Source organism: Caenorhabditis briggsae (assembly GCF_000004555.2).
Source record: "Caenorhabditis briggsae complete genome, chrV, whole genome shotgun sequence".
Classification (NCBI taxonomy): domain Eukaryota; kingdom Metazoa; phylum Nematoda; class Chromadorea; order Rhabditida; family Rhabditidae; genus Caenorhabditis; species Caenorhabditis briggsae.
Genome location: NC_013488.2, coordinates 9959475 through 9983676, shown reverse-complemented (window position 1 = coordinate 9983676; position 24202 = coordinate 9959475). Strand labels below are relative to the sequence as shown.

The window sequence follows — 24202 nt, the reverse complement described above, 5'->3', positions numbered from 1 at the left end:
ACTGGCGTATGTGTGTGCAAACACTAGTGAAGGCGGAGAGCTGTTCAGAAATCAGTAGAAGAACCGACTGATATGAGATGAAGAGAAACCAGAGAGGGATGGCAAGAAACACATGCACCAACTTCTCGGTATTGAATCAGAAACACGGGAACTTTGAAATTTCGCAGAAAATTGGAACTCGAGGGATCGGAAATGAACAAAAAAAAATCTGGACCCCTATTACTACTGAGAACGCTAGAAAAGCGTGGGATGGGTGGAATCAGAGCATTATTATAAATAGTAGCTCTCCCCAGTAGAGGAACCGCAGTCTCACTATACGCTCCCTCGTCCTATTCTGAAATATTCCTTTTACGATTTCGCAGCGGCAGAAGAACATGAGGCGTATATACCGATTAGCGCTTAGTCGGTTGAACTAAATGTTCTCAACAACTGCTGACCATAAGAGCTTAAGTCAAGGTTATTTGTCAAGACACCAACCGGTTTTTTTTTGGCATGTGTGCTACTTAGCTTTTCATAGACTGACGGAGTACTTCGTTTCAGAAATAGAAGTAGTAAAATCTCATGCCACGAAAGTTTCGCAATTACATAGGATCGGAGTGTTTTAAAATTTAGAACCGAAAAACGATGTCTCTTTTCGTTATTCCTGCCTTCCGAAGAAGGCGGAAAGCATTTCGAAATATTTGCGATGAGTCATGCGAATTCTGAGAACCGATCGTATGTTCAATCGCTCCGCTCATTTCATTCCTATTTCTACAATAAAGGAATGGCATTTTCTACATTCCAGGCGGCCTCCATATTAATTTTGACTATGATCGCTGTCATCCGAGAATCTTTTCTTCCACTTTCCGTTTGACCCGCTCTTCTCTGCCCGAAAACGGAGATGTAGATGCGACAAACATTCCTCTGAGATTCGCTTCTGTTTCTACAAATATATTCTTATCGATTTTAGACATATAAAAACGTCTTTCAATCACTAAACGCACACCAAAAGTTTCGAATTAGACTATTCTAATCGTTTTCTCTGTCTTTCTACATTCATTATTATGCTTGTCTGAGAAAAAAAGGTTAGAGAGTATTTTTTGCAGTTTGAATACGGTAGCGATATCGAAGCGGAGAGCCTAAATAGCACACAAACGGTGGAGACGCAGACACATTTTCTCAGCGTCTCAGCCTTTTTTTTCTCAGACAAGCATAATAAGCGAACATGTTTTTCTTATCGTTCGAGGTAGTCGATCAACGGTGACAGAATAATGTGAAGAAGATTCAAACATGATCAGCTTAAGGAAAATGTAAGGAAACGACAAAAAAAGTGGACACGTGTTCCAAAAAAGAAAAACGGATGACTAACTGTACATGCAAACATGCTCTAGCGCAGTTCCCGCGCGGTACCCATTTGAATGTGCGCGCGAAACCACGCCTTCGTTCTAGAGTTTTCTGTGGCCGGTCAAGACATTCAAAACAGTTTCACTCCTTTCGCACGGCCTTTTTTCATCTTTTTCGTCTTCCCTGTTATCACTCTCGTTCCTCACGTTGTTGTAACATAAAAATGTTGACCCAGACTCTTTTATTCATAGATATTTGTGAAATTTTTAGGTTAAATTCATTTTTAGGCACCATTTTTCTTTTATCGGTCGCAGTAGCCGACAAAAACGTTTATCTTTTCCGAAGTTCTGTTCTCTTATCAATTTAAATTTTCTTATCAACAAATTGGTTATCTACTTGCAGGCACCGTTCCCTCGTATCTAATAAATCATGTGTGACGATGACGTTGCCGCTCTTGTTGTAGACAATGGATCCGGAATGTGCAAAGCCGGATTCGCCGGAGACGACGCTCCACGCGCCGTGTTCCCATCCATCGTCGGAAGACCACGTCATCAAGGAGTCATGGTCGGTATGGGACAGAAGGACTCGTACGTCGGAGACGAGGCCCAATCCAAGAGAGGTAATTATTTTCAAGCGAAGACTTTGTTTTCATTTGTTCTCTTCCAGGTATCCTCACTTTGAAATACCCAATTGAGCACGGAATCGTTACCAACTGGGATGATATGGAGAAGATCTGGCACCACACCTTCTACAACGAGCTTCGTGTTGCCCCAGAAGAGCACCCAGTCCTCCTCACCGAAGCCCCACTTAACCCAAAGGCTAACCGTGAAAAGATGACACAAATCATGTTCGAAACCTTCAACACCCCAGCCATGTACGTAGCAATTCAAGCTGTTCTCTCCCTCTACGCTTCCGGACGTACCACCGGTATCGTTCTTGATTCTGGTGATGGTGTCACCCATACTGTCCCAATCTACGAAGGATACGCTCTCCCACACGCCATCCTCCGTCTCGATTTGGCCGGACGAGATCTCACTGATTACCTCATGAAGATCCTCACCGAGCGCGGTTACTCCTTCACCACCACTGCTGAGCGTGAAATCGTTCGTGACATCAAGGAGAAGCTCTGCTATGTCGCCCTCGACTTCGAGCAAGAAATGGCCACCGCTGCTTCTTCCTCTTCCCTTGAGAAGTCCTATGAGCTTCCTGACGGACAGGTCATCACCGTCGGAAACGAACGCTTCCGTTGCCCAGAGGCTCTCTTCCAGGTAAGCTTTTTCTACGTTCTAAACATCAGACAACCTTAACTTTCTTACAGCCATCCTTCTTGGGTATGGAGTCCGCCGGAATCCACGAGACTTCTTACAACTCGATCATGAAGTGCGACATTGATATCCGTAAGGACTTGTACGCCAACACCGTTCTCTCTGGAGGAACCACCATGTACCCAGGAATCGCTGACCGCATGCAAAAGGAAATCACCGCTCTTGCCCCATCGTAAGTTTTTTATATCTGCCGTTCGAACGTTACTTAACGGATTCCTTTTGCAGAACCATGAAGATCAAGATCATCGCCCCACCAGAGCGCAAGTACTCCGTCTGGATCGGAGGATCTATCCTCGCCTCCCTCTCCACCTTCCAACAGATGTGGATCTCCAAGCAAGAGTACGACGAGTCTGGACCATCCATTGTTCATCGCAAATGCTTCTAATTTTTTAACAATTTATGTAATATTCACCTGAACTATTGGAAATGTCCAGATAACGTCATCTGCCTTACGGATTTTCACACCCCGATTTTAATTTATAAATCCGCTTTGTGTAAGCAATGTTTTAAATTTGTCGGTTTTTTCTTCATATTAATAATATTTCTGATCGTCATGTCGGTTTCATTTACCTATTCATCGCTCTGAGAGAGGGAGAGTGGTGTCGGGAGGTCGTTATATACAAAATTGCATTCGCGGTGCGAGTGGTTCCGCAGAATAAGTTACCCGATAAGATAATTGATTGCGGTGAAAGTGAGAGAGTTGTTATCGGGTGTTGATTTCCTAGTTCTTATCTGACAAATCATTACCGTTCCCCGTTCCATTCGAGGAATATGTTCGAAACTAACTCGAACTTTCAGCAAATAATATGTCACCCAATGTTTCCTGGAATAGGAGCCACTACTCACTAAATCTGTGTTTACAGCGAGAACCTCTTTCTTGTTTGAGTTGCGGAAATACTTCCCTCTTTTCTGTTCCACTTGGCAAAAAATGGTAGCAAATAGGTGCGAGGCAATGAGCAAGGTAATCAGAGACTGGGGAAATCCGCTCGGTAGTTGTTTAGAATTAAAAAGGTACTATTTCTCATTAGCAGCTTAAACAACAAAATTTCCTAATTTAGGTTTTACCATTTGAACTTTTAGACTCGCAAAAACAAATATGATCTATTTGAAGTGTTTTTTTAAAGTCTGCAACCGGGAACTGATGACTTTTGCTTCGGATCGCGGGGGCAAGTTTTGGTTCAAGATATTCTAGTTCATTCATTTGGTGTTCTTCAGTTCTTTTTGATTCATGTTCTGGCTTACTTGTATCTTTTTGGTTTTTCTCAATTTCATGTCAGCTTTCATTGAGCAGCGTTAGAGCGCACACTCGTAGTTTTTTGCAAACAAAAACGTGTTCATGTAGCTGTTGTCTCTTTCTTCCATGCACTGTTTCTCAAGCCGTCGTCACCCCATGGCATACATTTTTTCCGTCCGGCTGTTCGTCAATGGTGACTGGAGGTACCCGTCGTTACTCGATAGGCCCTTTTGTGGATGGCTGGTCTTCCTCTCGCCATTTTTCTCCCTCTCATCGTTCCATGTGTTTTGAGAGGGCGCACGCGCCGCGTCTTCTACTGCTGGACGATAGGGACATTTCGTAGCGGACTGACCGGCAGGGACTGACACAGAACCGCGCGCGCACGCAGTATTTGAAAATAGCGCCTTCTCTGCGTCGTTGTCGTCGTCGCTGACTCTAGGCGCCGAAATTTTTTTCTTTTTCCGAATTCAAATCGAAACTCGGGGTAACTCCTACGACGATAACCCTTTGTTCGTGTGGTGAGTTCTTTTTAGTGTCATCGATCGTTAGTGCGATCTCTCTACGATCAGAGGGTAATTGCACTGTGCCGATCCACACACTACAGACGCTCTCCCTCTTTGTCAGTTTGCCAGCATGAAAACGAAGATGAGAGAGAAGATGACGGTCCTTTCCTTGTTTGATGTGTCATCGCTTCTTGTATTGCTTAGAATACTCCATTCCATTTGTTACCATTGCGAAACATGAACCATTTCTGTCGTTTCCCTATTTTCGTTTTTGAAAAACAATGAATCATCATTCCAGTCAAAAATGTTTTTAAACAGAATCCTATATCTTGCTGGTGGGTGGTGGGCTATGATTGTTTCTATCAGTAACGAAAATATTTTTGTGCGAATGAATGTATGCCCTCGTTAGGTTTCGAAAAATGAATAATAGATCAGATGTATAGTTTTATGTATTAAGTTACATGGTGCGGCATATAATAGACTAATTGGGCTGATTATAGATTGAGAGTGCGCTTTTCGGTCTCTGTTTAAATCTGAGAATCCTTGGTAAATCTACATATCTCAATACGAAAACGAAAAATTTTCTTCTGATAGACACAACGGTCTTAATAAGGAGTTATCTTTAACGTTACTGTCTGTCTCATCGTCTATAATGTTTCTCCTACGAACTACGGCACCTGTCGATACATTTTTTTCATTCGTTAATTAACTTTGTTGCTGCTTGAAAAATTGATGAAAACCGCTGATCATTGAGTTCTCTCATTTTTGCCTCGCTCTACGTCCTACCGATCGACGGCAACTATTATCTCTCTAATCTCTATTATCTTTCTCTAAATAGCTTCATCTCTGATACTCTTTCCAATTATCCAGCAACATATGATTTGCTGGTTGTCTTCTATTGTGCCATACCAATCACTGCATTCTCATCGCTTCTCTGTTTCTCTTTGCCAACTCCTCGGCCGGCAAGTTTTGCGATATGGTGTAATCTTTGTTAAGAGAAGCTGCCGCTGCTGCTCTCGATCCCACTCCACCCACCCCCTCGATTCATAGAACTGCACTAGAAAATAAGAGTGTAAACCGTCGAGTGCTCGAGGTGGAGGCAGCAGGAGATCCCGCCTCGGATTGACGGGAGCTCTCCAGTCATTCGAAGCAAATGATCTCAGAGGTTTACACCTTCTAGATTAACTTCGCATTCCTCTAATGGACGGCACTCCTATAGTAAGCAGGTCACTGGACAGGTATCATAGACTTCATGGTAGTTTCGAGACTTTATGGCAATTATGTTTCCAAAGCAGTCTTCTTTCGATCAGTTTAACTAGTAGCCCATAATTAGAAAACGAAGATGAACATGTGTCTTATCCGAACTGATCACGGACAGGGAATGCTAATCAAAATTAAGGCTGCTCGAGGCTGAATAGATTCCACTAAATGCACTTGATAATGTTTTCAGCGGTAGATTTCCTAGTGCATTTTGCATAACGTACTTTTGCGAGCTCGCCCGCTTTTTCACCTAATTTCGAACGCGAATGTTTGCGCTGCACTCGACTAATTAGATACTTGTTGCCACCCTCTCAATCTTTTTTGAAGAGAATTTCGAATGCACAGTTCGCTAATCTGCGGTTTTCGGCGTTGCTCGTTTTGTCTCTCATAATTTATTTCTGCTTTGTGTACCTACGCATGTAACACTCGTCGGCTGTGTCGGCCCCGGTTTCGAATTGAAATTCTCAGAAATGTCCATTGGGTCGGTTGTTAGAGTGTGTGTGTGTAGTAGGTGCTCTCGCCCTCTCCTACTTTGTTGACTTTAGCGTATTTCTCAGAATTTCGAAAAACGGCAGTATTTTTAGACACCCCCTCTGTTCCGTGCTGTCTCTCTTTTGCTACTTTTTGAAGCTTCGGTGTCTGAATCAGTAAGAGTTCGCCAATTCGTCATAGGGCACGTGCTGGTCAGAGTCTGGCGCCATCCTTTTGGCCCTTTTTTCATCGATGAGTCAACATTAGCATATGTACACAAAAAGCGAGCCAGGCCATCATAGTTTCCCAATCATAACCATCGAAAGACTCCGACATATTGATCGAAGACATCGTCTGCTTTTCTTCTTTTTTTTCTCACAATAAAATCGTTACTGCCATGATGCATTCGGCAACTCAAAATGAAACTAGACCTTGTTTCTGGAATCTTTCTACTCGTATCTTTTTCCTATCTCTTCCTCCTACACTTCTCCTTCAGATACTCTAACCGAGATGTTGGGAGCAACGGCTGTTGCCATTCAGCTTGGTTTCCGCTCCCGCCATCTTTACATCTGTCTCTTCACGCAGACTGATGAAATAACAGCTCCGCCCACTTTTTTCTCTCTAATGTTCTCGGGTGCAGTGATGAAGGCAACACCATCTCTCTTTATATTGTCTTGAAGCTTTCTCTCCTGGCTCTCACATCCTATACACCTCTCACTGCTGTATTATCTGAACCCGTTTCATTCTCTTTCTTTTCGTTCTTGAGAATTTATCGGACTCCAACTTCATTTTTTCAGGTACATTAAAAACTAATCAGAATGTGTGACGACGAGGTTGCCGCTCTTGTTGTGGACAATGGATCCGGAATGTGCAAAGCCGGATTCGCCGGAGACGACGCTCCACGCGCCGTGTTCCCATCCATCGTCGGAAGACCACGTCATCAAGGAGTCATGGTCGGTATGGGACAGAAGGACTCGTACGTCGGAGACGAGGCCCAATCCAAGAGAGGTAACTATTTTTAAGCGAAGACTTTATTTGCATTTGTTCTCTTCCAGGTATCCTCACCTTGAAATACCCAATTGAGCACGGAATCGTCACCAACTGGGATGATATGGAGAAGATCTGGCACCACACCTTCTACAACGAGCTTCGTGTTGCCCCAGAAGAGCACCCAGTCCTCCTCACCGAAGCCCCACTTAACCCAAAGGCTAACCGTGAAAAGATGACCCAAATCATGTTCGAGACCTTCAACACCCCAGCCATGTACGTCGCCATCCAAGCCGTCCTCTCCCTTTACGCTTCCGGACGTACCACCGGAGTCGTCCTCGACTCTGGAGATGGTGTCACCCACACTGTCCCAATCTACGAAGGATACGCTCTCCCACACGCCATCCTCCGTCTTGATTTGGCCGGACGTGATCTTACTGACTACCTCATGAAGATCCTCACCGAGCGCGGTTACTCCTTCACCACCACTGCTGAGCGTGAAATCGTTCGTGACATCAAGGAGAAGCTCTGCTATGTCGCCCTCGACTTCGAGCAAGAAATGGCCACCGCTGCTTCTTCCTCTTCTCTTGAGAAGTCCTATGAGCTTCCTGACGGACAGGTCATCACCGTCGGAAACGAACGCTTCCGTTGCCCAGAGGCTCTCTTCCAGGTAAGCTTTTTCTACGTTTTAAACATCAGATAACCTTAACTTTCTTACAGCCATCCTTCTTGGGTATGGAGTCCGCCGGAATCCACGAGACTTCTTACAACTCGATCATGAAGTGCGACATTGATATCCGTAAGGACTTGTACGCCAACACCGTTCTCTCCGGAGGAACCACCATGTACCCAGGAATTGCTGATCGTATGCAAAAGGAAATCACCGCTCTTGCCCCATCGTAAGTTTTCTATAGCTGCCGTTCGAACGTTACTTAACGGATACCTTTTTCAGAACCATGAAGATCAAGATCATCGCCCCACCAGAGCGCAAGTACTCCGTCTGGATCGGAGGATCTATTCTCGCCTCCCTCTCCACCTTCCAACAGATGTGGATCTCCAAGCAAGAGTACGACGAGTCCGGCCCATCCATCGTCCACCGCAAGTGCTTCTAAGCGCCAAATTTCTCTTTTTTTTTCTCTTCACCATTTTTTTCCATTTGTCACCAAATTGTTATGGTCCCTTTTGGGGCAATGACAACCTCGTATCATCATTTCAAGATCATGAGACCATCCAAAAAGACCATCAAGATTTTATTTTCGATCCTGCCACATAAGAAGACCCACTACAATTTGCTCTGTTCTTTGTTTTGTGCATATTTGTTTCTAATTGCTACTTGCTATACACAAAATTTACAAAATAAAATGTTCCGGGCTTATTTCCTAATTCTGTCAGTGAGGCATAGGCGTCAGTCAACGTTCCGTTTTCAGTCCTCGAACATCTAGCAATGCGGCCCTAGGAAGAATTCTCACTGAACGACTGGAATTACATATATTCTCATTGAGGGTTGCGAGGATACCAGAAGGCATTCTTTACTAATCTTTCCAGTCTAGTCATATTTTAGGAAGGAAGTGAGGAATTCGAATACTGTACTATAGAAGACACTATAATGCATAGAGCGCCGTTTCTGATATTCCATTTCTGTTGGAACAAAGTGTACCTTTTCTACGGATAGCGAGCGTGGAAATAGCTTGGAGCTTATGCTTGATCTTCAGTAATATAAACTGGTAGTGGATGAAGAGGAAAAAATCATGAAAAAGTTGGTAACATCGGTGAATGATTCCGCCAACTTTGACCCCATGTATCTCAGTTCCTGTAAAAGATATCAAAAAGTGGTCCACTGGTGAAATGTTGCTGATATTATGATTGAAATTTTACTAGTTGGCTACTTTTTGCTATCTTAACAGGAATTAAGATTTTTAGAGATAAATAATTAGGTTTTAATATAATGCAAGAATGTTGTACCTCCGAATTTGGATGTTTTAGTCGTACATTTACGAACTCTCTCCGAAAATAAGCTTCAATATTTCTTAGCTGCTGTACTTACAATTAGAAGATAGCAAAAATTAGGTTCACAGAATGTATCATGTTCAAAACGTCTCTTTCGTAGAGATCATACTTGCAATCGGACCCTTCACGGGACTTGCCATAGTTTCTTTCAAAAACAATATTTTTAGAACAACTAGATCAGACATGATAGAACTCTGCGATTTCTACAAAATGATAATATTTGAAGAGCTGTGTTTTGTCTATGAACAAAGTTACAAGTCATAAAATGGCCGGGCCGGGCCTCTGTTTTTTGTCTGTAATTTTGTTCATAGACAAGACACAGTTTTTGAAATAATACCATTTTGAAGTACACCTCGAGATCTACCATATCCAATTTAGTTGGTCTAAAAACATTAATTCTAAAAGAAACTATGGCAGATCCCGCGTAGGCCCATGCAAAGGCCAGGTTGCAAGTATGGTAGAGATGAAAACAAGTTTCTAGAGACCTATTCTGCTGGGAATATACAAATGAAATTATCCTGACATTTGGAATATGGATATATCACAGAGATTAGACGACGATGTCAGCAGCAAAATTCTGAATCCATGGAACCCCGATGTGGTCAGGCCTTGATAATCGATTTTTTTCAAATGGACAATTTATGCGGTTTTCAATCTGAAAAGTTTTGAAGAAGACAGAGAAGAGTTCAATAAAACTACTTGGATCCAGATTTAGATCTCTGAAACATATGTTCCGAAAATCCCGATTATTTTTAATGTTTTCGATTATTTTCCTCGAAGACGCTTTGCTCTGTTCTTTGTTTTGTGCATTTTCATCAATTGCTTCTTGCTATACACAAAGTTTACGAACTATAATACCGTATTTCTTCTAAAAACCGCCTATATTTGAAGCCTACCTATTATAGAAGCCCAGCCTCTGACGTGCTAAAAATGGAGGCCAGCCTCTAGAAGTTCGTGCAGTTCAGTGTTTGCAGTTTGTGCGGTGCAGGTCATTGCTTTCCCATTGCTGACTTTATTTTCTCTCATTTTCAAAATGTTATGGTAACTTCCGTCTTTGGTAATTCCCTGAAAAAGAGGTTGATAAAAAAAGCTCATGGTCATCAATTAGAGAATATACGGTAATTGAGTCTTATTACATGTTTTTCTGCCGTGAGGCAGTGATTTCTGTAAAAGAGTCTAACCGCTTTTCAGGTGTATTCCGTTTGGGTCAACTTGAGGCTGATGGACCTCTTGTTTGAAAATCAGAATTCTGTTTTTTATGGTCAGCGACTAGTTTTTCAAATATCCTATCCCCGGCGAATTCTGGTCAGGGGTTGCTCAGATTTCGGATAAGACCGCTACTAAACACCAAACTCCTACAAACCTATGACAATTTTTCAACCTAGTATTCAAAAAAAACCTGAACCATGACCCGCCATACAGCCGTTTTTTGGGCAAGTTCCGACCATGACCTGGCCAATATCCGTAAAAAAAGCTTTCTGTCCAGAAGTTGTAACTGCAGTCCAGTATTAAGAATCTTCGATTTTCATAAAAATAGCAGACGGGCTCAAAATGTTTACATCTAGTTTGTTGCTTCCTTCCCCTATTATTTTGAGCATCTGGAGTACGAAACACCTGATAATTTTCAACAGTTGACCAACCAAAATTAGCTTTATCAGTGTTTCTATCGGTCACACACCTCGAGTTTTTTTGTTCGATAAGCGATTCGAAGGAGTGTATTCTATTCTGATTCCATTATTTCGAGGTCAACCTTTCCCTGTCTCCTTCCTGTTCATTTCTATTTGACGTTGTATCGATACAACAAGAAAAAGAAAACTTTTGATCTACTTTCTTTCATTTCTTCAGTGAATACACATATTTTGACACGTGCAAACCCCAAAAAATCGAACTCCATTCCGAGACTAAACTCTGTTTTCCTTTCTTTTCAACTCACTTCGTTTTGGTCAAGAACCACGAAAAACCTGTTGTACTTGAGAAACTGCGACGGTTCGTCATAAATTGCCAAAAAGGGCGTATTGTGTATATTGTATCGCTTGCGCAATTTCTATTCTTATTCTAAATTCATCTTCCTTCTTTTTTTCATTATTCTCACCTTCCTTCCTTCTGCCACATTTATACTTTTAGTTGAAAAAAGAATCAAGTCTTATGGAAGGAATAGTTCTTCCGGATATGCCGCTAGATACATTGGATTCAGCTTGAAACCTAAAAAGAAGGTTTTGACATTTTCGGCCTATTCGAATCCTAATAGTTTTTTTTTATTTAAAAAATGTATGAAATACGTGTTACCTGAAGAAGTATGTCAGGTTGAGAACAATTCATTCGATGTTGAGGTCTTACCTTGAATTCTTGTTTTTTCTTCGAGATATTGTAACTATTTTCTGTGAATTTCAATACAAAACAGGTCTTCTTCTATAGTACTTTTATACTTTACTTCCCAATTTCTTCTTCGTCCTTTCCTCTACCAACCTATTTGTTTTCATCATTTTTTTAAATCCTCCCCTATCAGCTTATCACTCATCACCCGGTGTGTTTTGTTGTCTCTTTCTTTCTCTGAACCTCATTTTCTCTCGTTTTGAACTGTTTTGTTTTTGGCCGATATAACATGTGATTCTTCTCACTTTTCAACCCGATTTGCTCGCTTGTTTTCGCTTGTTTATTTGAATTGCAGACCCAATTTCTCCTCTGTTTTTTTCTTTTTAAAATTTCAGTTTTCAGGATCTGAACAATGTCGAGAATATTCAAATTAATCGTGCTAGCAATAATTTTGGATTGTGCTTTATTAGTGACTTCTGGTAAGTTTTTCTTTTATATTTTCTTTTCTAACTCATCTTTTCTTTGTGAATCATTTTGCAAACTTTCTAGGACAAAAACCACAAATCACGGTTTATTTGCTCGCTACTGTTGTGTTTTTAAACAACTTTCATTTTTCAAGTTTTCAATTGTAAAACCTTTTTTAACTAAATAGACGTAATTCAGAAAGAAGACCTGATTTTTCGACATAATCTTTGTATGCAGCTTGATCTGTTTAATATGATAAGATTAGGGGGAAAAAAAATAGAAAGCTGAAAAAAATCAAGTGGTCTAGAGACCGAAACCTGTATTTGAAGGGTTGTTTAATAAAAAGGCACCTCTAACAGAAGGGCCACATCAAAATTTGTTGTTTGGAACTAACAATTTCTGTACGTTTTGAGTGAAAAGTATTCCAGAAATTCCACGATCTTACAGGAAATTTTTCAACATTTTTTTCCTCAATTTTGGTGAAACTTACATTTTTATTACCTTTGAACTAAGACGGAATTGTCTTTTAATGAAAAATTTCACGAAAAATGGCTGGAAAAATAGAATGACCTCTCTAATTGAAGGGCCCTCCAAAGGTACCTTGGAACAAAGTAAGGGTCGGCCCTTCTAAGATAGGTTTTACGGTATATGTGGTATATGATTTTACGGTATCCTACCCTGGAATCCAAAACTTTATAAAAGCAACTTTTCGAAGTATGGATTTCAGAATTAGTGATACATTTTAATTTAAATTGGAAACCAACTCCTATTATTCAAACGTTTTCAATGTTTAATTACAAGGCATTGATTTCTGTGAAAAACTTTGTACTTCACACATTTTTTCCAAGAAATTATATCCTCGCGAAACCATCTGACCCACTCTTACATAATATTGAAATATAATCCTCCTATGCTCTAAAACATAAACTCCGAAATCTGTGTAATTCTCTTCTACATTTCAAATATCAAATTTCTTCTTCCAGACACACTCTCAGAAATCCCAATGCCAAAGGGTGCATCGTGTCCTCAATCCATCATTCGACCATCTCTCCTGTTCTATCTCGCACCTATCTTCATTGCGTTTCTGATTCTCAACAAAAACATCACATCGGATATCCGGCACATGTATGGAAACTAATAATTTTCTCATCTGTAACTTTCTCCATTGTCTGTACACTTTGACATATTTTAAATTCCCATTCATCTCCGGGTATTCTCATCTCCCCACCACAGGTTTTATGTTTTGTTTTTCTTCATTTTTTGTTGTTCGAATGAAAAACATGTGAGCGAAAAACGAATCTATGCTGTATGCAGAAACATACAGAGATTTTCAGAAACTCTACGAATTATTCATTTTAGTTTCTTGCTCCGTTCATTGCTCAGTGGTTTCTTCTTCATGCAAGAAATCTCCATTGGTTCTAGAGAGATTGAAATGTTCGTAAAATGAACTTTTCAGAAAAATGAGTCAGCCTTCAGAATATGTATGAAAAGGGAGACTTATTTGGTGTATAACCCGACGTATTGAAGCTATAATTGGATGTATATGTGACAGGCGAAAACAGGAAAGAGGCGATGACGAGAGTATGGAATGTGTTTAAGAATATACTGGTATATAAGAAATACTAGTGAAAACCAATACATCAAAATGTGCATCAAGTAATTTCTGAATTCCTTGGAATGACATTCTGGAAAAAAAAGCATATTGTAGTACTAAATTTTATATGAGAATTACTCCATGTGCACGTTGGCAGCATACATGGCGTCATTCAACCTATTGTATTCAATTGATGTGTTTTAGAAGAATGGAATTGGGTCAGAAGGAATGCTAGATATAAGAGATAAGAAAATGAATATTTCAAGAATGTTCTTTCATGAATTTCTTTGTGTAGCCGCCTTGGTTTCTAAATTTCATTGGGATTTACTTTCTGATTCCGAAGTGTCGTACTTGTAAACCGGGCCATGCTATAGCTTTTTTTGGAGCCAGTTTTTAAAGACAATCTAACTTAGATATGATAGACGAGTACTACAAAATAGCATTATTTGAAAAACTATATCTGATCTATGAACAAAGTTATAAGCCATTAAGTGGCTAATCAGGGCTGGGCTGAGTCCATGCCTGTTTTTTCAACCCTATTCGTCTGTAACTTTGTCCATAGACAAGATAGGGTTTTCTAAACAGTATCATTTTGTAGCACTCGTCGGTTCTATCATATCATGTTTAGTTGATACGAATTATTAATTCTAAAAGAAAATATGACAAAACCCAATTGACAAGTAGTACGACTATTTTCGTCGTTCGCTTGAATTCCTAGGAATCGAACATCAGAATTTTCATAGACCTTCTCAAATTCATTTCATTATCAAGGTTCCATTCATACACAACCTATCGTCTAAAAATTCAATTTTCCTAGGAAACTGAAAAATAGATAATAAAAATTTCAAAAAATATATGACAAGGAAGTCTGGAGTCAAAATTAGAGATCTTCAGTAGACCTGTCCAATTTTCTTTTTACAAAATGCTCCCCAATTCAACATTCTATCCGAATCGTTCAATTCTTCTATCTCCTTTGTCCCCCGTTCCTAAGCACTCAATCTCATTTTTCCTCCAAAAAAAGAAGAACGAAGACAATCGTAGTAGCATGAAAAAGCCAATTCTGCACCCACTTTGAGAGATGATCCCATTTCGTCTTCTCCTTATTCTTCTTCTTCGTCTTTATTTCTTTTTGTGGACCTTTTGCACATCCAATTAGGTTGGTTGGTTATAAAAACTGAAAGACACGATCCGTCTCATTCGAAATTCTTCATTCTTCACATCTATTTTTGCTTCAAGCAAATAAACTGGGGTTTACAGATTCTGATTGCAAGTTGTCATATAATAAGGCTAATGCTCGTTAGGTATTCTGAAAAAAGTTTTCTGGAAGGAAAAAAACGGGAGAAGAATAAGATTAAATAAACAAATGACACCATTGTAACTTGGAAATTCTGTACCAACTTTGTTTGGGATTTCGATAGGAATTATCAGAATTTTGAAAAGTTTCCGTGGTTTCTAGTTTTCGTACAGCAAACCTATCATTAGGAAAGTGGTTGGCGGAGTTTGCTATACGAAAAATATTATTTGATCAATATGGTTACCGAGATTTTGAACCTATTAAGAGAACTTTAGCATGGATCTAGAGATTCTTATAGAAGTTCCCATATTGTTCTCACAGGTAAACTGCGAACGGACCCGTTACGGACTCTCCGCGTTCGCGCGCGGTTGAAATAGGAATCGTATGCGGACCGTACGCGAACCGTTTCCAGCAAAACACATCACATTATTGCGGGTTTCTCCGTATTCTGTCCGTTCGCGAACTCCGTATCCGATCCGACCGCGAATGATGAACAAACGGATCCGTACGCGAATCTGAATTCAATTTGAGATCGCGATTCCTATTTCAACCGCGCGCGAACGCGGAGAGTCCGTAACGGGTCCGTTCGCATGTGAGTCATTTTTGTATGACAAATTGTGTATGATTTTATTCACTTTCCGAACAACGTCACTTTTATTGAAACTGTCACAAACAATTAGGCTCCAAACCACGAATCCATCATAACATGTTGTGCAAAAACCCACTCATTTAAGCATTTCAGACAGCATTTTTAACTGAAAAAGGTTGTATTCACTAGTTTACATGTCATTCAGTCTACTGACATCATTGAAATGTTTGATTTCTTACGCACACCGTCATAAGGTTTGCAAGTTGCACAACCTTTGAAGTGTACACATATAATTATTGCTCATTTCTGAGAATTTTCTTTTTAGACGACTGTAGAGCTCTTCCAATTTAGTGAGCACTTTCTCCTCTTGTTTCTGCTCTCCGGTCTTCGGCTCTCTCACAATGCCTGAAAGAAGCTCCACCCATTTTCTTGCCCGCTTTCTCCTCCCACATCTTCTTCTTCTTTCATTCCCTGCTCATTTTCATCCAGTTCCAAAGCCGTTTGATTTGTCCCTTGACTACAATTTAATTTCCAACTCAATATTTTTTGCAGGATGTCCGCTGCCGTCTGTCGTGCTCTTCTTCTGTTCTGTGTTCTGTTCGTAGTTTGTCACACATACAGTCGCATGGAGTTGGAGTAAGCTATTTGTGGAAAAATATATTGCATTTTCATATTTTTCTATTTTCAGAGACCGAATGCAGATGTCGCGCTTCCACGAACCGGGAAAGGGAGCCGCTGGCTCGCAGGGAGAGTGAGTTTTTTTTAGAATTCTTGACTTAGAACCAACAAAAACATTTTAAAATAAAAAAGTTTTTAATTTGAATATCCTTTCAGTGACGCGTACCTCCATTACCTATCGGAGTACTTCGGAAGACCCATGCAACGCCGTTCTGCTGGCTCGACATATCCTCAAATGTTGTAATCGTTAAAAAGAGCCCCCATATATCCTCACTGAACAATAAGACACTGGCTGATGATTAACCAACTTCTTTAATTTATTTAAACAATTATTCTCCGAGGCTTTGAACTGAAATCAATTAAATCTAATGATCTGATCTTTTAAGAGGGGAAGATCTGATCTCGCTTTCCTTCGTGGACAAAAATGTATGATCTTCATCATCTTTTTCTTTTTCTATCTGTTTCTTATTGGCTGAATAAAGCTGTTTGTTGAAAATAAAAAAGCAATTTTGTATTCTGATCGAAAAGAGGGTATAATCAGAGGGTTGGTGTCTGATCGAGAGTTTGTACTTTAACCCATTTCTATCTGACTCATGATTTAGAAGGGATTCATTGTATTTTGAATCGCGTATTAACGACGTCTGAATGAATCACAAAGTAAAGTGAAAACCCGAATGAACAAGGGTTTCTACCAAGATCTTTGCGTTGAATTCCATGACTTCAGCCAACGTACGTGAGATTTTTGCAAACATTGATTGTTGAAAAAAAAAACGGTTCGGAGCATGTGAATAACTATCAGGTTACCTAGAATTTCTTATTCTGATTTAATTGGAAACAAACGAAAACCGGATGAAGATATTCCACGAGGAATGTTCTTCTGAGTAAGAAAATATTGCCAGATCCTAACGCGAGTTTGAATTCATTGAATATTTCCGGAAGTTTACCTATTTTTGTTGGCATCCTGATGAGTTTTATGAATTTCTAACACACTGAGAAGACGTAGGTGTTCCAGAAACTTCGTCACGTGGTTTGAATATTCTGTGGAATTCAAGGTGGCTACTCAGTAAGAAGAGAGACAACCCGAGGGAAAGAAAACATTCACCGGAAGAAAATAGTTTCCGTTACAGGAAGATATTAGAATGTGAATCATTGAGAAGTTTCATAGCACGTGTAGGAGAACATGGACCAAGGACCGATGTACTGAAAGAGGATCCAAGTTGAACTTAAATTTTAAAAAGTGTAAGAACGGAAATCGTAAAGCTAATTACAGTACCATTACGAAACTAAAAATTTCATTTTCATTCTGAAAGTTCGCCAATTCTCGAGCTGGTTAGAACCGTTTTAATTTTTGCTGTTTTTCTTTTTTATGTTTATTTTCTGAGTATGTTAGCTCTTGTAGTTATTCATCAGATTGAATGTACAAGAATACCAGAATTGGGAACAAGCTCAGAACAAGAACTTGCTGGCTCTGTTATAGTTTCTTGTAGGATCAATACGTTCTGACCAACTAAATTATAATAGATATGATAAAACTCGACGAGTGCTACAAAATGATATTATTTTTAAAATGTTATCTTGTTATTAAACAAAAGTTATATACGAAACAGGTCAAAACAGGCAGGACCGGGTCGCGTCGGTAGCTTTATGGCTTGTCAATTCCTATGGACCGTTTTTCAAGTACGAAGAATGTTACTCCTGCATCACGCTCTGCTGGCAATGAGAGAATGTTTATACAAAATATTTTGGCCAATAACACTGAAGCCTTTCTCGTGCTTGTTTTTGGTGGATAAAACGAAAACTAAATATTCTAATAATGTTTTTTCTACTAGTGGATGTACCTATCACATCATTTTCAGCAGCAACTGTTTTTGAAGCTTGTTGATTCAAATAAAGAACTAATATGTATTCGAAATCCTCCCAATACAACTCAAAATTCGCAGAAGTAGTTTATATCCTACTCAACTATTTGGGGAACACCATCATTTCCCTTGGATTTAATATTAAAGCTTCTTTCATTGACTCATGTCAAAAATTTTTTTCAGAACCCTCAACTTATGATGAATTCTTTAGCATCTTCGAGACTTTTCTGATGTTTGTATCTGGTTGCAATACTCTAACAAGTTAGTAGTATGTTAGGAACCTGTCCCCAAAAACTTGAAACATGCAGACTCTCTTTGATGCATATAAACTTCCCTTCTTCTAACCATTATCTATCTCACAAATTGAAAACATTCATAAACTTTTATTTCGAAAGGACCCATCTTTGAAAAACGCATATCAACATATTCTCATTTCTGCTCTCTAGCTTCTCATCCTCCCTCTCACATCAAAAATGCAAAACGACGCATCTAATCCGATATTCTTTCTCTCTCTATCAGTTCTCTTCAACATGTTCCTCCACACGCAACCGAAAATTCTGCCGTCGTCTAAAAGCAAAAGAGACATTTTGTATGTGATAATCTTCGACTTCTTCATCTGCCTTTTATACATTTTCAACACACTTTTTTGGCTGCTGCAATGTCTTATCTGTCGGCGAATTGCAGTACGGGGAAATTCGTTGTAGATGATGTGAGTTTTTTTTTTAATCGGGGGATAGTTTGAAGAAGACTAACGCATTCATGTGAATCTTTATTGGTCAAGGAAATAATTCCAAATTCAGAATGTCCCTGTGCTAAATGAAATTCGGAAAGTTTTTTATTTATTTTCAGTGCGGAGTCGGAAAGTTCTGTTGCATCGAAGGCTGTTGCATCGACTTCACTTATATCATAATTTTATTGTGAGTCATTTTAACTTTTAGAAGTTATCTGAAGCTTTCATTCTGCAGAATAGTGATTTCAATGATTGCCACAGTAGCCATATTCATCCATGTTGAAGTTACGAAGGAGAGAAAATTCAACGAGAAGCTAAAAAAACATCTTGAAAGTTTGAAAGAGACAGGATCCACGACAGAATTTGGTTAGTGTTTTTTTGTAGTTCTAGAAACTTCTAAATATAGAAAAATATCAAGCAGAGCTGAAACCTCAAGTTATGGAAAAAGTTTAGGATACCGTATCACCTCCAATAGAAATTCACCCTAACGTCAATTTTGAGCTCAATTTTCTCGATTCCTGTGAAAGATATCAATAATTTTTCAATTGATAAAGTATTGATAATTTTACAAAAAAACATTTTATCAATTGACAACTTTTTGATATCTTTTGAAAGTGCTGAGATAATTGAGCTCAAAGTTCACATATAGGGTGGGCTTTATTTAGAGCATTCACATTTAAATGTATCATTCCAGAAGAAACTCGAATCTACCTCGGAGCGTCGCCAATCGAAGCTTGTCCATTCAATCTGCCTCCTACTTGTAGTCCACCGATGACAGTTCCAAAATTGAAGTTCCATAGGAATCGTCCCCTCCGCCAATTCTTACACAAACACATGTAATTTTGATTGTGTATGTATTTATTTGTTTCTTTTCAATCAATCTTATCATATTTGTTTCATTAAATGTGTCTCACTTCTTTGACTCTCGAAAAAAAGCGAAAATAACCCATCTAACACCAGAATCTCAAATAAATCAAAACAAGCCGACAAAGCATGTGACCTACTAGCCCCTTCATTTTCAGTCGTCTCGATTTCAGGTAGAAGTAAAAAGTAAATAAATATATGGATAGTGCACATTTGGAGGTGTTTACCACTTTCATCACAAGATTCAATCTCTTTTTTGCTGTCCTCTATTTTCATTTTGCAAAAACAACAGATGTGGAAATAGTGTGTGATCTGAAGAGGCGCAGATCATAGAGGCGTAGAAATTGGTCAGAAGACGCACGACGGATCACATGCAGAATTGTGTCGTGTCCCGGACAGTGTCTATGAACCTCAATCTATCAAATTATTGTTTTCTATTTGAGAACCGCATCTAATGTTGTCACTTTCGATTATTGATTTAGCCTGTGAGAAGTGGAAGTCTGCTCAAGATGTAGTTATACCACTTCCCAGAAAAAGCTTGGTTGTTCTAGAAAACTATTTCTAAGAAGCATACAAATTGTTCGTTTCCTTTCAAAGCAACACCCAAACATTCAATGGTTTTCGAGTGTTCACCTTGATATCAAAAGACGACCGGTCAATTTTCAACCGATCATTTTCACTTTCCATTCTAAATAATTTAGGTTCAGAGGTACTCACTGACTGAAAGTTCAAATGTACCCAAATCAAAGTTCTATTTTGAAAAGAAGGAAAGAGGGTAGAAAAACAAGAGGATTGTTTTGAACCGGTTTTAGTTCTTTTTCAATTTTCTTACGGTCCTCCAGCAGCTATCTTTTCCATTTCTCCTCATTTTTACTTCTTCAGCCTTTTGACCTTAAAACGTCATCTAGAAGATCTTTCTTCGATACATCTTTGAAAACCTCATCTTCCTATTCGTTTCAAGGTAACAAACTCATAAATTGTGTTCAGAGCCAATTGTTTGTGGCTCCAGCTCATTTCCAGGTCAGCTGTCCGTTGATCTATCACTTTCATGGTGCTCACTGTGATGAGAGAAAGAGGTTTCATTGAGTGGATGCCATTTGACTTTTGATTTTTTTTGTGTTTCTTATTGTTAGTATAGGTTAGAATTAATTAATTTCGTCTGATAATGTTAGTTCTAAATGAATCAGTGGGCGTGCAAAATACGAATCTTAAATTTTCTTAAAAATGAGCTCATATTTTTTCAGTGTTTCTTAAAAATGAGCTCATACCCAAACTTTCTACCCAAATTATTGAGAAATTATTATTGCGGCGTAAACCAATTTCTAAACTTTTTCCTCGATTCATTTGCGAGACAATTGAGGTCGTGACTGATTTCATCTTCTAATTTGACCCGGTTTGTCTGAATATGCATCCCCATATCCAGTGAATCGAAAAAGTTTAATTATCGTAAAACCTGTAATAGAACGGCGCTCTAAATTTAAACTTTTAGCCAATTTTTCTCGGTACCTGCCAAAGATATATAAAAGTTGTCAACTGATAAATTTTAAAAATCATAATAACATTAATGGTTTGTCAGTTGACACACTTTTAATATCTTGCATAGGAATTGAGATAATTGGGCTCAAACCGGACATTGTTCAGTTCCCTTCTATTATAGGTTCTACGGTACCCCATTCAGTACTGATTTTGCCTGTGTTCTATCCCCTACCTTTGAATCTCTTCTTTGTTGTCTTCCTAGAATTTCTCTCAACTTTGATTGTTGTTTTCGTTTGGAAGCAAAGTCTCAATTCCGTCTACCCCTCTCTCATCATCACTCCAACTTTTTGGTGTCCTTCTATTCTACTCACTCTCTTCCAAATAACAGTTTTCAAAAAAGACCGAGAGAGAAAGAGACACTGTGTGTATGTGTTTGTCCCTTGAAATCTATAGAATCTTGTTGACAGGTTAGGTTACTTTCTCCCAGTTGTTTCTCTACGTGTCGCTTCGCATTTTCCATGCGCAGTGGTCATGCGGCGAACCGAAACAAAAAATCGGTCCTCATGAGGCTGTAGACATATTTCTCTGGTTCTGGTATACTTATCTTAATTCTCGTTCTTTATCATTTGTTATGTTTTTTCTTAATTATGAGAACCAAAATGCATAAACAATATTAACCGTTTCTTATCAGTTTTCTTGATTTCTGAACTCGGTATTACATGAGTTAGGGGTTTGGATGTAGCGGTTAATTTGTTTATATTTTCAGCTAACCAACCATGCCAGAACATCACGCAGTTGACATCGAGAATGTCCCAATCGTTACTCCACCACCATACATGGATCCAGCCAATGCTCAGGCAAAGAAGAAGATGTCAAGAATTAGAAAGGAATCGGTTTCACACATGAAGCCATGCGAACATTGCGGTGCTCCACCACAAGCACAAGCTGCCAATATGCCACATGAGCAAGGTGAGATTTTGAGGTCTTCAGCTCTAGATAGAATCTAATCATTTAATATGGAAGATCAGCGCAATTTATTTTTTCCAGTGCTCGTCTGGCCAGCGGTCCGTCCAATCAACCACATCCATCAGGACTCTCGCCAATTCATCGGATACGTCATCGTCATCGCAATCGTCATCTTCTTACTCTTCGCTGCTTGCAAGTATTTACCTTAAATCGTGCAATTCTTCTATTATCCTGAAATTTTCTCAACGCATTGTTCACTTTTAATGTCCAAACACCGTACATAATTTATTCCATTTAAGGTGTAAGCTTCCCTTCCCACACAAACTTCTGCTTTTCAAAATTACAAAACAAGACTGATGGTTAATAAAGGCATTTTATGATTTCAATTTAAATTTTAAAAATATATTATCGAAATTGGACGAGACTAGATCTTGTTAGTCTGGTTTTCATCTTGAGCAACAACCATCATGTTTATGCATGTGGACTTAAACCAAGAAGAGAAACTTGAAGCCTATCGTAATTACTCTATTAGAAGGCCATCAACGTTCAATTATAGGGTGGCCATCTACCACTGTTTACGGTATATTGCTACCACAACTTTCCATCTTTCAGTACATGCGAAATGTAAAGAAACCTTGACTTTCAGACTCTTCAAATTATCATGTAAACATTCTCTCCGACAGTAGATTCGTATTTATCATCTTGAAGCTGACCAAGAGGAGCAAGTCATAAGGGAAAAGCGTTTCAATTACAGATAGTATCTCACTTACCATCTACAAACAAACTCCTCCCCAATCTTTGGCTCTTTCTTATCAATTATCAGTACACACTGTTCTCCCGCACTTTCTTCATAATAACATTTTCAGCTGCTCCGTCTTACAATTAGTATATTACGTTTTTAATTCTGAATTCATTATAGAAAAATAAACATGTCTGAAAGTTCAACTGCAATCGTGATGCCTCCTCCATACATGGATCCAGGAAACTCTCAAGTCAAGAAACAGAATCAAAGATTCCGTCAAGAGTCGATTAGAAAGATGACGGTCTGCGAGCACTGTGGAGCTCTTCCACGTGCTCAAGTGAGAAACTTGCCATCTGAATCAGGTAAACGGTTTGCAAAGTCTTTCAGCTGCAAAAATATGCTTTGCATGTTAATCTATAAAGTTCAAAACGTCATTTCAAAACAAACTAAATTCAGTATTTGTTTGGCCAGCAGCCCGACCGGACAATTCGATTCGACAGGATTCTCGACAATTCATCGGATATGTGATTATTATTGCTCTCGTCATCTTTGGACTTTTCGCTGCTTGCAAGTACCTACCGTAATCGAAGGATCATAACTTCAGCCTGGAATGTATTGAAATTCATAACTATGTAAAAACCTAATCAAATGTTTCAAACACTTCGAGATGAATAAGATGAATAAAATACAGCCTCGTGAGGGCAATTTTCGAATGTACTATTTTTAACTTTTGAATAAATAAATCACGATTACAGTAATGTAGAATTCCGAATTTTCAGAAATCACATTTGTCGCGGAAATGGATAATCTTGAAATGTAATCAATTGATTAGTTTGATCGAATTTCAGTAAAAATAGAAAAGTTAACAAATAAGATTTACACATTAGGCTAGTTTCATAATTTTTGTTTCCTCTAATAAAGTCATTCAGTCAATTGAGCTCAAGTTTTTTCGGGAAAATCTGAAAAATATTACTGGTCGTCTGATTTCTGTTTCAAAAAAATCGGGTGTGAGCAAAGCTCTGATACGGTAGCGAAATACTATTAGGAGCATGTAGTTTTCGTAATTGTTTTCTGGCATATTTCGTTCGATGTGTCAGTTATTTCCGTTTGTTCTATGCTTTTGCGAATAGTCTCACTCTTGTGAGAAAAGTTCAGTCGATGAAAATAATCAAAAAACAAACAAAATGAAAAAAAAACAAACAAAAAAAACAAACAAAAAAACAAACAAAAAACAAACAAAAAAACAAACAAAACAAACAAACAAAACAAACAAAAATCAGACAATAATTTCGGAAAAACATATGCTACTTTAAGGATTTCGCTATCGGACCGAAGCTCCGCCTCCATCCTTGAATTTTCGCTTGTAACGCGCATTGAAATTATAGCAGAGTAATAAGCCAAGTTCTCGATAAATTCAACTCCCCATTACTTTTCATCTGATTTTTATCACTAACTCGATTTCTATTTTAAAAACTAGTAGGAATACTTTTGAACGAGGCAGTTTCTTGTTCCACTTTTACAT

General features: G+C 38.9%; 7 protein-coding genes across 7 annotated transcripts; all 7 read left to right on the top strand.

Moving 5' to 3' along the window:
* Nucleotides 1-1752: 1752 nt before the first annotated feature.
* On the top strand, nt 1753-8215 carry Cbr-act-2 (the record flags this gene model as incomplete). Its single annotated transcript, XM_002636384.1, has 4 exons — nt 1753-1942; nt 1990-2591; nt 2642-2820; nt 8056-8215. The coding sequence occupies 4 exons, from the start codon at nt 1753-1755 to the stop codon at nt 8213-8215; spliced, it is 1131 nt and encodes a 376-aa protein (XP_002636430.1).
* On the top strand, nt 6935-7806 carry CBG29119 (the record flags this gene model as incomplete). Its single annotated transcript, XM_045237556.1, has 2 exons — nt 6935-7124; nt 7172-7806. The coding sequence occupies 2 exons, from the start codon at nt 6935-6937 to the stop codon at nt 7804-7806; spliced, it is 825 nt and encodes a 274-aa protein (XP_045100866.1).
* Nucleotides 8216-11835: 3620 nt separating the features above from the next.
* Nucleotides 11836-13026, top strand: CBG23092 (the record flags this gene model as incomplete). Its single annotated transcript, XM_002636385.1, has 2 exons — nt 11836-11902; nt 12872-13026. The coding sequence occupies 2 exons, from the start codon at nt 11836-11838 to the stop codon at nt 13024-13026; spliced, it is 222 nt and encodes a 73-aa protein (XP_002636431.1).
* Nucleotides 13027-15918: 2892 nt separating this feature from the next.
* CBG23093 lies at nt 15919-16287 on the top strand (the record flags this gene model as incomplete). Its single annotated transcript, XM_002636386.1, has 3 exons — nt 15919-16001; nt 16054-16116; nt 16200-16287. The coding sequence occupies 3 exons, from the start codon at nt 15919-15921 to the stop codon at nt 16285-16287; spliced, it is 234 nt and encodes a 77-aa protein (XP_002636432.1).
* Nucleotides 16288-18560: 2273 nt separating this feature from the next.
* Nucleotides 18561-19472, top strand: CBG23094 (the record flags this gene model as incomplete). Its single annotated transcript, XM_002636387.1, has 4 exons — nt 18561-18611; nt 18752-18819; nt 18868-18998; nt 19327-19472. 4 exons carry the CDS (start codon nt 18561-18563, stop codon nt 19470-19472), a joined length of 396 nt encoding a protein of 131 aa, XP_002636433.1.
* Nucleotides 19473-21748: 2276 nt separating this feature from the next.
* Nucleotides 21749-22147, top strand: CBG23095 (the record flags this gene model as incomplete). The annotated part of the gene is made up of 2 exons (XM_002636388.1): nt 21749-21941; nt 22020-22147. The coding sequence occupies 2 exons, from the start codon at nt 21749-21751 to the stop codon at nt 22145-22147; spliced, it is 321 nt and encodes a 106-aa protein (XP_002636434.1).
* Nucleotides 22148-22867: 720 nt separating this feature from the next.
* Nucleotides 22868-23264, top strand: CBG23096 (the record flags this gene model as incomplete). The annotated part of the gene is made up of 2 exons (XM_002636389.1): nt 22868-23042; nt 23137-23264. 2 exons carry the CDS (start codon nt 22868-22870, stop codon nt 23262-23264), a joined length of 303 nt encoding a protein of 100 aa, XP_002636435.1.
* Between the last annotated feature and the right edge of the window lie 938 nt (nt 23265-24202).